Source organism: Pan troglodytes, chromosome 2 (assembly GCF_028858775.2).
Source record: "Pan troglodytes isolate AG18354 chromosome 2, NHGRI_mPanTro3-v2.0_pri, whole genome shotgun sequence".
Classification (NCBI taxonomy): Eukaryota; Metazoa; Chordata; class Mammalia; order Primates; family Hominidae; genus Pan; species Pan troglodytes.
In genome coordinates, this window is record NC_086015.1 from 91,275,359 (window position 1) to 91,288,861 (window position 13,503).

Genomic DNA, 13,503 nt, shown 5'->3' on the forward strand with positions numbered 1-13,503 from the left:
TAAAAATTTCCAGAAAACACATTAGAATCAATATTGATTAAAATATCATTATTAAATGCTAAAAGGTAACATTTTTACATTTTTTATTAATATCAGTTAAAAAACAAAATTCTACTCAATTCTTAAGCTAAAGTGTTCTTGCTGTAATTTCATTGCCATTCTCTTGTTGTTCTTCCCATAAAAATAAATGGCTGGGTCAGAAGTGAAATGACATGTGTTCCAGTGTTTTCTGTCATTCAGTAATTATGCATTACCATTATGTCCAAAGATTGCCTTCTAGTTACTTTCTTCTAGAGTTGCTCAAAATGGGCCTTGTGACTCTACAATGAGAGTTTCAAGGGGTGATGTCAGAGGCCGATACTCCTTGGAGGCAGCAGGGTGAGATTAGTCACGCCTCACTTTTTTCCCCATGTCTTGGTCCTATGGACATTCTGTTCATTTCCAGTATCAGCCAGCTCATCAGACAGGCCCTCCTTTTCCTTTCTCCATTTGACTATTTAGGTTTCGTATATATTTTGAGAGCTTTTTCCCATGAGAATGAATTGCCCAAGCAGACCCTATGTATATCAATGAGCCAACAGATGATTTTCTTTGCAACTGCAATATCAGTAAGATTAGCATTCTGTATGGTTTTAAGTCAGTGATTTACTCTGCTATGGCTTGACATAACTCCTGCCCTTTTCTACAGATACACACAGACTCATTTCTGTAAAGATCAGTGCATAGGCATATTTGAAGCCAATGTTTAGCTCTGTGCTAAATTAATCATATAGATTATTTTTAAAATCATTATAATAACTCTAGGAGAAGGGTATCAATAAACATATATTTGTATGGAGATAAGGGAACAATCATATTCATTAGGTTTTCTATTTTTTTTTTTTTTTTTTAGATAGAGTCTCACTCTGTCACACAGGCTGGAGTACAATGGCATAATCTCGACTCACTGCAACCTCCACCTCCCGGGTTCAAGCGATTCTCCTGTCTCAGTCTCCTAAGTAGCTGGGATTACAGGTGGCTGTCACCATGCCTGGCTAATTTTTTGTGTTTTTAGTAGAGATGGGGTTTCACAATTTTGCCCAGGCTGGTCTCGAACTCCTGACCTCAGGTGATCTGTCCGGCCACAGCCTCCCAAAGTGCTGGGATTACAGGCATGAGCCACCACGCCCAGCTAGTTAGGTTTTCTTAATGGAAAGAAATGAAATTCTTTCAACCCTGTTAGAATATATAGCAGGATTAGAGGTAACTGATAAGACATTGTGCCAAGTAAAATACATATACTTCCTATCATTGTTTGCCTTACAGCTGAAAAACACCTAAAAAAACTTACCTAGCTTCATCAAGGAGATATACATTCAAAGTATAACCACTATTTCATTATTAGCTGACACACTATTCTTTGTCTAAAGATTTACCATGTAAATATATTCTTAGTCCAACATGATTCAGTTATTAAATTTGTCTGTAGCATGGTAGCACTTCTGTGGCACTGTAATAACTTTATGCTGTAAACTAGACCCTTTAATACTCGGTCAGCAGTTCCTTTCTAAGCATCATTGCCATGGCCACTAACATTATCATTAGCCTTTAGTATCTACTATTATCTAAGACTCTGTGTTTTGTACCAAAAACACAAAGTTCCAGAAAACAATGTTCCTGGATAAAGGCTCAGGGTTTGTTTTCTATGTGTCAAATGAGTGGAAACTTACTTAAGGAAGAGAGAAAAGGCATCTGACTTTCATTTAGCATCTTGAGTCAAGCTCTATGCTAAATCATTCATATACATTATTTAAAAATCTTTACAATAACTCTATGAGATGGGTATCAATAAACACATATTACAGTTGAGGAAGTTGATGTAAGAGATTTCAATTTAGTAATCCAAGATCACATTGCAACCAGAAGGTAAAGGCTGGAACATGAATCTAAAACAAATGGACTCCAAAGACTGTATTTTCCAATCCTGTGTAGCTTTGCCAATTAATATTAAATTGTCACCAACTCTCTCATTTTATGAGAATAAAAATGTGAGTCTCATTTTATTGAACCTCTTCTTTAAGACATTTTCTATATTTTTAATTATCGTTTGTGGCTTTCCTATAAATCCTACACAAGTTTTATATATTTATCTAAATCTGACTAATTCACAACTTAAGACAATTATGACAAAGATCTAAGAAAAGCAAATAATACCTTTGAAATTACAGAACTTTACAGAAGAAAATATTTTTACCAATTATTTAATTTAACCCCCTTATTTTATAAATTAAAAAAAAACTGTACCCAAAGAGTTCATATAACTTATTACCAAGAAATTTTCTATTAAAGACTCTTGTTTTCTAATTCCGGATACATGGTATGAAATTGGTTCATTTAATTCAGTCACTTAATCATTCAATGCATATCTATTTCAGATTTTCCACATAGAAACACATTGTTGTGAGCATCAGAAAAAATGAGGCACCATAAGAAGATATGGTATTTGTAGACTTAGTGGGAGAATAGGAGATGAAAATTGAAGCGCATGCTGTGTTCTCCTGGTATACGCTGAAAAACTGATGTAAAAAGCTCCAAAACAGTGGGGCGCGGTGGCTCACACCTGTAAGTGTGGCTCCGAGCACTTTGGGAGGCCAAGGCGGGCAGATCACCTGAGGTCAGGAGTTCAAGACCAGCCTGGCCAACATGGTGAAACCCCGTCTCTACCAAAAAAATACAAAAATTAGCTGAGCATGGTGGAAGGTCCCTGTAATCCCAGCTACTAGGGAGGCTGAGGCATGAGAATCGCTGGAACTGGGGAGGCGGAGGTTGCAGTGAGCCGAGATCGCACCACTGCACTCCAGCCTGGGTGACAAGAGCGAAACTCCGTCTCAAAAAAAAAAAAGTTCTAAAGCATCTGTTCTCCACCTATTACTTTGCATTTCATTCACCTCACACCAGCATCTTTGCTTCTCATTGAATATTCTAAGCTCAGTCCATCTTCAGGGCCTTTGCACTATCTGTCCCTTCTGTGTAGAATTACTTTCCCCTAGGTAACCACATGATGAGTATTCTTATTTCCTTCAGCTATCTGCTCAAACATAACTGTGCCACACAGGGCTTTTGTTATCACCTTATGTAAAATAAGATATTTTGTAACAATTGTTTGTTTCCTGTTTCTACCCTAAAAGCTCCATGAGGGTAGAGCCTTGGGCTGTCTCAGGACTTAGCACATTGCCTAACACATAGCAGGAGGTTAATAAATGTTTGCTGAATATGTCAATGAATAAAACAGGAGACATATTTGAAGATCAAATTTAAGATAGTTCCAAGAAAACTTTAGTAGTAGTTATGAAAACATTGCCTTTATTAACCCTTTCTATGCTACAATTTAACATCTGCTAAAGGAACTTGTGTAATGTGTTATGCAAATTACAGAGAAAATGCTGATGTGTTGTAGGGTTTCTGCACATTCACAACATCCCACTAAAAATTATTTTGAATATGATTCTATAGACAATCACTCTCACACCAAGAAATAATTTGGGACATTAATTCTGATTTTTCAGTTTAAATGATAGCAAGGTTGCATATGCCCATGTGCTAAAAGAAGTAGACATTATATTTATTACTCTCCTGGCACTGATTATCTTAATAGGATTCATTATTGATATATCAAATTATTTATTAAAGCCGTCTAACTCACTAATGTTTTCCTATTTTCTTCCTCTACAAATTATTAAAATTATTCATCACGTCCTGTTAAATAGGACATTAGTCTATTACATAAGCATCATAGGCTTCCAAGGACTAAGTCTCAGTTCTCATAGTAAGCCCATAATATTTACTAATCAAATAACTAGTATGTTTTTCAGTTCATTTCCATCAAGGCCTTGGATATTTTATTTGTATTCCACCTTCCCCTTTATAGTCACTGTTTAGTGTTGTTTTTATTTACTAAAAAGAAAAGTAAAGAAGCAAAGAAAAAAAGAAGGAGAGGAGAGGAGAAGAGGCAAACAGGGAGGGAAGGAAGGAGAGAGGGTAAGAAGGGAGGGAGGGAGAGAAGAAAAGAAAGGTCAAGTAGGTAAGAAAAGATCAGGCCCAGCAATTCCATGTGGCCAGGACTTCTATAGTAGAGCAGAACCATTCCTGTGCTGCCCAGAAGGTACCACTAGTCACTGCTCACTGCTCACCTGGCCCTGCCCACAGGTAGCCAGCTTTTCCTCATGATAGGAATCACCCAGAGCCCTTGCTAAAGTGTGATTCCCACACCTTCCTATGAAGATTCTAGTTCAATAGATTCGAGATAAGGGGGTCCTGCAAACTGTCCTTAACAGGACTAGATCAATGATTATCAAACTCTGCACTGGAGTCACTGGGAGGGCTGGTTAAAACACAGATTGCCCCACCCCAGAGTTTCTGATTCTGCAGGTCTGGGGTGGAGCCCAAGAATTTGCACTTCTAACAAGCTCCCATGTGGCACTGATGTTTCTGGTCAGGAAAATCACACCTCGAGAACCATTTTACAGATCATTCCTATAACCAGGTGAATTTGGAAGAAATCACCACTGTAGCAAATTTCTCTGAAGCTGTCATTGGAATGACATATTATGTTTTTATCTAACCCTGTAATTACCCTGATTTAGATGTCACCAATAATTTTCTGTGAGTCAGAAATCAGTTTCAAACACATCTCTGTGACCTCGATACAGAGAGAAATAAAGGAGTCCAATGTGCTGCTCTTTCTTTATCAAGGTAAAAACACTAGTTTAAACCATGTGGATGCTGCCAAAATGCCTAGATTGTATACTATAAAGAGTTAATACAATAACAAATCAGGATAAAGAAGCCTATTAAAAGAACACAGACAGCTTTCAATGTCTGTATTCCTGGATCAGACTCAGGTCTCTGGTATGTCACCACATAGCACCTATTGGAATGAGCAAGAGCTAATTTTTTAAAAGCTGATTTAGACACGCCTATTATTTAGAGATCCAAATTGGGCCACTGGGGCTTTAGGAATGGTGCTTCGCAGCTCAATGTAGCCACTATAAACTCAAGCCGGTTGTATCACTACTTTCCATGAGGAATTTAAGGGGTGTAACTGCATCCTTTCCAACCCTACATTCCACATGTGACAAAACCGATCCAGCTGTTTGTCTGAAAGAAATTCCTCACTGTCCTTAAATATTAAAAAGCAAGTGGATATCCATCCTCAGGGGCAAGTCTCCAGCTGGAACCTGGTACAGGCAGTTGCGAAACAAAGACAGTGCCCTGGAGAACATCTGCTTTTGAATTCTTACCTCGCCATAGGGGGGTTAGCCCCATCTTGCTTTTTGAAATGGCAGATTCAGGATGGAGGGTGATGGCTTGGCCCAAAGCTCTTGAGAAGTGTTCATCCACTACTGACCCAATGTCTCCCTGGAAATAAGTGAAAAGGACACAGCGAGAGTTAAGGTACTCCATCTCGGCAGGCTGGTCTTTCTCCTCCTCCTCCTCCTCCTCCTCATCCTCCTCCTCTTGTTTGCTGGGAAGGGTGACTTCCAGAGAGTCCTGCATCTTGCTGAATACCGCTAACTTCTTCTGGGATGGAATAAACAAAACACAGTATCAAAGACAGTTTGTAGAAAAGCATTCACTAGTTAAGTTTTCACTTTTTTAAAAAAAGAATCTAAATATTAACATATGTTTGCAAACTGATTCTTCTTCATCTGTTTTACTCCATCTTTTTCCTCCCCAAACCAGTTGCCTCCTTCCCACACTAAAAAAAATACAACAAAAAGTCTGTGATTCTACATTTGGCAAACGAACATAAAAGCCCATTATCAAATAGTATATTTTCAAAACAAGATTTTGTTTTTGCTTTTGTTTTTGTTTTGCTTTTTGTTTTTTCATCTAGCTAGGCCAACAGGAGAATTACTTTTTTAAAAAGTTTTTCTTCCCAGTTTTGGTTTATTTTTAAAAATGCAATGTACAGCAGTGTTATGGTTTAGGACAGAGAGGAATGACTGTCTGGGGGTGGAGTGGAGAAGAAAAGAACTTTTCATAAATAAAATAAACTAAAATAAAAACAGGAATGTAGCATCTTATAAAAGGATTTGGCAGATGTGCTGAACTCATGTCTTCAAAAATCAAACTAAAATGACAAAATAAGTCTGTGTGAAGATGCATTTTGCATGGAACATATTTTTTAGATGTTCCACTTACCACCATTATCATGAGGGGAAAAGGTTTCATTATGGCTTAGTGAAAATATTACAAAATACTAGTAATGGGTTAATCTTTCAAATAAAAATGAGAAAGATTTGTTAATTTAAAATGTTTAAAAATATAATTCTAATAATAATATACATTATTTCAGACATGTTTCTAAAACTTTATATTTATCACCTCACTTAATCTTTACAATTCTATAACATGGCTATTAATACTATCCATATTGTAAAGATTAAAAAGCTAAAGCACAGAAAAATTAAGTTACTTGCCAAAAGTCACAAATCATGTAAGCTGCAGAGTCAGAATGCATAAGAAAAACATACAGGTATAGACATGTGTGTGCCTATATATGTTCTGGGGAATGGCAGGGAGGGATATCTAGTGTATAGATATGCGTGGGCATACATTTGGTGGGGAAAGGCAGGGAGGGATATCTAGAGTAAAAAAATTACAAAAATGTATTTTGTATTGTTTTTCTGTGTAATACGTTTATAGTTAATTGTCATTTTCTTATTTCTGCTTTTCAGTATTTCCAAACATTTTTCACTGAGCACATATTTCATTTATTATCAACTTCAATGCGAATTACATATAAGAAGATAATGCTAAAGATATGAAATGTATTATTCTAGTGACGAAATGAGCTTTCTCTGTCATCTTTATGTCTGCAAAACCTGGTCCTTGATCATACCATTTTTTTTTTTACTTTGAAAAAAATGCATGCTGGAAAATGAATGTGAATAGAAATAGATAAATCACTCCAGAATACCCAGTAATTTTTCAAATGTTAGCAAAACACATACCCCAGACTCTATATTTCTAATGTAATTACTAGCTTCAATATCTATAGCTTTAAATTATAAATGCACCATTCAATAAATTGGTCCCTTTCCCCTAGCAGTGAATATGTTGTTCTTGTATAAGGTGAGTACTGAAATATTCAGAAATACTATGAACTTCTAGTTATCGTTTCAGGATGGTTATTTATAAATATGTGTTTTGCTTTTATTTAAAATTTGTATCAGTATGGTTATGATTTGTTGATGACTAGATAATTCATACTTTGTAAGTGAATGTGCCTTGCTGATGAATGGGTGATTGCTTTTATTTCTCATAATCTACCTCTGCACAGATTTGAACATGTTTATATTTAACTTCAATAGTATAAACACCATAGAAACATATGGTATGTGTAAAATGAGGGAATCGAACTAAATAACCTCTAAAGCTATTCCTAGTTTTAAATTCCATTATAAAATTAAATGAATATTATGATTTATTAGTCAAATCACAGTGCTGCTTCTTCGGGTGCATGTGTATTTACCTAAAACATGTACTGTTTTAACCATATGCACACACTCTCTGCTGAATATTCTGGCACATTAGAAAGCAGCTCTGTTTTTCTATGAAAAAAAAAAAACCTCTAAAACCTATCTACATGGTGGCATCATTGTCCACAAGTGTTCATTCTTATCCGTGAAACTAATTTCTTTTTTCTGTTAATGTCCAGCTCAGCATCAGTTTGTGAGAGTGGGGCTTTGCATATAAATGCTTTATTTGTTTAATTGTAACATTCATTCTTTAAATAGAAGAGCCTGGCTATGTTAACAATCCAAATAAAGTCAACGTTTTATTTTATCCTTAATTGACAGCAATTAATTCTTAGATGAAATAAAATTGAAGTTATATATATGTAAAGGATTTGAAGGCCATGAATCCTGATACAAATGTCAAATAGTATTCTTATCAATAGTAGCAATCATAAAATATCAATTTTAAAATCGATATTTTAAAATCCATTAAACTATTGTATTTAAACTATAGAATTTCAATTGATTTAAGATTTCACAGTTTTCTAAATGCTTCATAATATTGTGTTACTTTTCCTACCAATTTTTCAATGGTTGGATAGAAATAAACTAACCTAAAAATTATATTTTTCAATATGCAATGGGAAATAGTAAGCAAAAGCTGCCCCTGCATTAAAATGTCTGTCATCAGTTTATTTTAGAAAAAGAATTCTCATTGTATGTATTCTTTATATTCTTTTTATTTCATATATGTAATATATCTATATTTACATAAATATGTATACTGAAATATTCCTTTTTGATATAGCAAATATATATGGTTCTTTAAAATATTTATACTGATTCCTCTAATTAAATAAAATTTTTTGGAATGATTATATACTTTCTTTTTTCTTTTTCTCTCTCTCGATTCTTTTACTAATTAAATAAATTTGCTAGAAAACTATCAAACAAATAAAATGAAAAAAGCTTCTATCTACCAATAGGCAGGACACAAGAATGTCTACCGTTGCCACTTGCAATTTTTTTTTCAGATAAAGTTAGGTTAATTTTCACAGATTATAATGAACCAATTTAAATATTTGCGTTTACAACACACACAAGCACACACACACTCACATACACAGACATTTATAGCCTCACAATCAACAGTACTGGTTAAAATAAGAATCTCAAAGTATCCAAATGGCCTGATAACTCACTAATGTGCCAAGGTTGAATTTGCATACTTTTTTTTAACATTAAGTGTGATCATGAGGAAAACAGAAATACAGCATTTAAACAGCAATGGATTCAAATGCTGCCTTTCATCCCGTCTTAATTTCATTCTCCATAGACTCTGGTGCCTCAACTACTTTCTAATGTCTGTGTTCTGTTGACTGTAAATCAATTTATTGCTTTTTTTAATTTTTATTTTTTGAGACGGACTTTTGCTCTTGTTGCCCAGGCTGGAGTGCAATGGTGTGATCTTGGCTCACTGCAACCTCCGCCTCCCAGGTTCAAGTGATTCTCCTGCCTCAGCCTCCCTAGAAGCTGGGATTACAGGTGCCTGCCACGATGCCCAGCTAATTTTTTGTATTTTTCCTAGAGACGGGGTTTCACTATGTTGGCTAGGCTGCTCTCAAACTCCTGACCTCAGGTGATTTACCCGCCTCAGCCTCCCAAAGTGCTGGGATTACAGGCATGAGCCACTGCGCCCAGCTCTGCTTTTTTTTTTTTTTAACTAAGTATTTTGCTCATAAGCACTTCTGCCACATTCTGTATTCACTTGGTGTTTGCTCCTTCAGTGAAACTTTCCTAGTGTTACATTCTTTCTTGGGAATAATATATAAAATTCAAAACATCGAGACTAAATATCAAATCATCAGAACCAAGATTTCCTGATTGAAGGTCACAATGTAATCTAATTGGTATTTTTCTCAAAATGCACAATCACTTCCTAAAAATATCCAGATTTCTCAGAAATATTTATGTTTTTCTTCGAAGACCCTGCAGAAATGTTAACAAAAATAAAGTCATCTAAAGGGATTTTAAAGACTACAAGTTGTTGTTTTTTAAAATGCATATTTATGTCTCTTCACCACTACATAGTTATGACAATTTTTCCCTCGGTAAAATGACTCTGGAGTAACATGAAACAATAAATGGGTTAATAGTTATAAAGTTAAAGCTAGCTCACGAAGAGGTTAAAGCATCAATGTGGAGAGTTCGCTTGGGCAGTACAGACCATATCCAACCACCACACTGCTTGCCATTAGGCACAACAGCAACAAACTTTTCAGCAGGAATGTGCAGGGGAAGGATTTGTCTGACAAGAGAAAGACTTCCATGTCAGGAGCCAAATACCACTAACTCCCCAAGGCTTAAGCCTATGAAATGCCAAATGATTACCGTGCATATGTGGAAACTTTTTTTCCTAGGGAAACAAAAGTATTTTAATGAATCACTGGAGTCTTTGGATATTTAGAAACAGATTTAAAAAGAAAATCTACTGGCTATCTTTTTAAAATCCAGTGATTCTTTTATATTCAAAAACATGATTGGAGCTATAAGAAGAAATCACTATCCCAGGGTAAATATTTCAAAATCATAAGGACATAAAAGCAGCACATTACTCTGTGACCATATATATTTTTTTTCTTTTGAGACAGGTTCTCGCTCTCATTTGCACTCATTGCACTCATTGCCCAGGCTGGAGTGCACTGCAGCCTCCACCTCTCAGGCTCAAATGATTATCTCACTTCAACTGGGACTACAGGTATGTGCCACCATGCTGGCCTTATTTTTTTGTAGTGACAGGATCTCACTATGTTGCCAGGGTTGGTCTCCAACTCCCGGCCTTAAGTGATCCTCCTGCCTCAGCCTCCCAGAAGTGTTGGGATTACAGGCATGAGCCACCGTGCCTGGCCACATATTTCCTAATTTACTTGGATAACAGATTTTGGTTCTTAGTCTATTTGGAGAAGGATAGGTCAAGTTATATGAGGTTCGGTCAAGTTAAGGAACATATGTCACAAATCTTTTGTATATTTCATTTCACATAACTGTCCTCTCACATACACATATTTTGTCAGAATAAGTATTCCCAAGTAATAAGTTAATATGCAAATTACTGGGTCAGGATGGCCTAACTATAATAGTAAGTGGCAGAGATGGGATTAGAACCTATTTCTGTCTTTTACAAAGCATGTACCCAGAAAATAGACTAAAGAAAATGTGTCTCTATGATATTTATTTTAACTGAATAAACAGACAAACAGAAAACATCAGTCAGCATGGCATCACATGCTAACTAGGACAGTCTAAAACTCATGACATTAAAAAATTAGAGATTAAACAATGCCATGCTTTTAAAAACATATATAATTCTAGGTGAAATTGAACTTCTATGTTTAAGAATATATTATCTCCTTGACAAATCAGATACATAAAACAATTGTCTACAATTTTTCTGAAAATCTTATTTTGGAAATTTGACCAGTCAGTCTGTGAGACAAAATCACACCTCAGGATTCTGTGTTTGTTTTTCTCTTTTTGTTAACAGTAGGGAGGAGCCAACCAAAAATAATATAACTTAACAGGATGAGTTACTTTTGAGTGCATTTGCCTCTAAATGATTCTTGTCATTATCAAAAAATCAAGCCTAACCCCTCCAAGGAAGAAAAATTGCCAGTTTTGATGATGTTCAAAAAAATGTGCCACAGGCTTAGAGGCGATTTCAAAATTTACATTCCCAAAATGTTTTAAGCAATGATCATATCATGAGGGTATGTGTTCTCTCTCAAACCAACTACTTTGAAGGAGACAACAGTTTCCAACATATAAATTTCTAATTAGTTTGTATAACTCTATTACTAGACTTAGGGTATAATTTCATTTTTAAGGTAATTTATCCATTATTCATTAATTTATCTAATTGTCAATTAATACCTACCTTGTGTCAGAAATTATGGAAAGACTCGGAGTCACAAAGATGAAAGTCATAGCCTGTTCCTAAACTCAAATTTCTCATAGTTAGTTGGAAGAGTATAGTAAGGGCAATAATAAATAAAGAGAGCCTCATGGTTTATTTATATGGCTGATGGCATTATAATCTCTAAGTGGCTAATATTTCAAAATTTAAAAGTAAGAAAATTCAAAAGATAACATAGGTTAATTACTAACTGTTTTCTTGTTTCTAAAGCAGCACAGATGGGAAGGGAATTCAATAGAAAAAGAACTGAAATGGGAAAGAAGATTTGACCGAAACTATTTCCATGAGTCTGAGCAAGCCACTGAAGCTTCTGGCCCTTAGCTTCCTCTTTTGAAAACAAGAAACTTTGATTTGATTGTCTCAGAGGTCTCTCATCCAACTCTATATCTTAATAAGCAACATGCTGGAGCTCTAGACAAATTCACACTTAATTTTGTTTCTTACATTGGCTGCCTCTTCTGATATTTAGCCAAAAAAACCCTACAGATCATTGAAGAACAATTTATTTTCAGACATGGGTCATCTAGCCCAATTCCTAGGAATTAGTTACGGCGCTTCGTTTATCTGTCTTCATATTAACAAGAAAGGATAGACTTTTAGAGTCCCCCTACTGCATCCTCCAATGACAAGTGTTTTGGCATACTAAAATCATTTGGTTTTAAGGAGAAATGACACCTGTTGAATTTAAGTCATTCTTCTTTTCTTCTTCAACTAAAGAAGAAGACAAGTGAAAAATGGTTCAGTTATCCTAGTTCAGACCACACTTGTAAATTACTGGCATAAATCTGGTATCCACTGAACTATCAGTAAATATGGATTTATGAGTTGTTCTAGCAGCAGCTGTTTGGGTCTAATGGTTCAAGGCAGTCTTAGGTCTTCCTAAATGAGTAGTCAGAGCAGAAAACCAGCTGCTTAAAGAGATGTGTTTTGAAAGGTTCAGAGCAGAGCTTAGCTCAAAAGTTTTGCTTTCACTGTCCCTGACAGAGCCTCAAATTCAACTCTTAGAGAGCTTTTGCTTCTTGAATAAAAATGTTTTCTTGGAGGTAATACCCTAACATATTATCTATTACAAGATATATTAGTTTTCAGATTTTTAAAAAGTTAGTTGGACACAGAGCCTATGGAAGTGAGAGCCAAGCTAAGCACCCAGGTCTTAGAATGACAGTCACCTAGCTTACAAGTTTGCTTTAAGATCTGCCTTAGGCATCATAAGCATAATAGTTTTATTCCCATTGAAAATTCCCTTTGCACAGATAGATATGACAAATGTATATATATATATATACACACACACACATATACACACACACATATATACACACACGCACACAGCCCAGCTTCTTCTGCAGTAACCTGAAGAAACAGTGCATAAGAGAACAAGACTTTCCACTCTAAACACCTATTTTACCAACTTATAGGTCACCTCCTTGCCATCTCCAGCTTTGTGAGATGTGAAATTTTACTAAGGGCTAGATAAGGTAGAACTTCCTTGCATTTAGCCAAAATACCCTTTACATAAATTTCCAGAGTGTCACCTTGTCCTGGCATTTTGTTTCTTGGTGAACACATCCTCACTATGCATGATTTTACGGTTCTCAATCTTGCCCTTACCATCATCATTGTAATCTCGATTCTGGTTGACTGCCAGAGATAAGAGTTCAATTATTTTAACATTTAATTTTTCCTCCGGCTTTGAATTTTCTGGCTGGGAAGTTATAGGGAGCATGAAGCTGTGGGGCACTTTAAGTCTCGAAGTCTCTACAGTGATGTTAATTTGTGTAGTGTGAAGTTATAGGGGCTGTTCTTTCTCAAAGAAGTCCTGTATAAATTTTTATAAATCTACTTAAGTCCTTACTTACAGTTGCAAGAAAAATAGATCCTCTGCCTCAAATAAGTTGTCTGTGAATTGAAACTACTTCGGTTATAATTGTATTCTTTTCTCTTAATGAATCTAAACTTATGTTGGAATAGCAATAATAGATGAGACACTTAACTGCTAATACCACTTCCTGTATTTTATTTTAGATA

General features: G+C 35.4%; 1 protein-coding gene across 2 annotated transcripts in view; it reads right to left on the reverse strand.

The window, feature by feature from the left end:
- The window catches only part of VGLL3 (vestigial like family member 3), a 50,530-nt gene that overhangs the window by 32,599 nt on the left and 4,428 nt on the right, over window positions 1–13,503 (reverse strand). Inside the window, exon 2 of one of the 2 annotated variants that reach the window (XM_054680809.2) lies at window positions 5,280–5,556. In XM_054680809.2, the coding sequence (XP_054536784.1) occupies window positions 5,280–5,556 (277 nt within the window). Of the gene's footprint in view, window positions 1–5,279; window positions 5,560–13,503 lie in introns of both variants that reach the window. The other variant, XM_001134745.7, reaches the window with a different exon arrangement.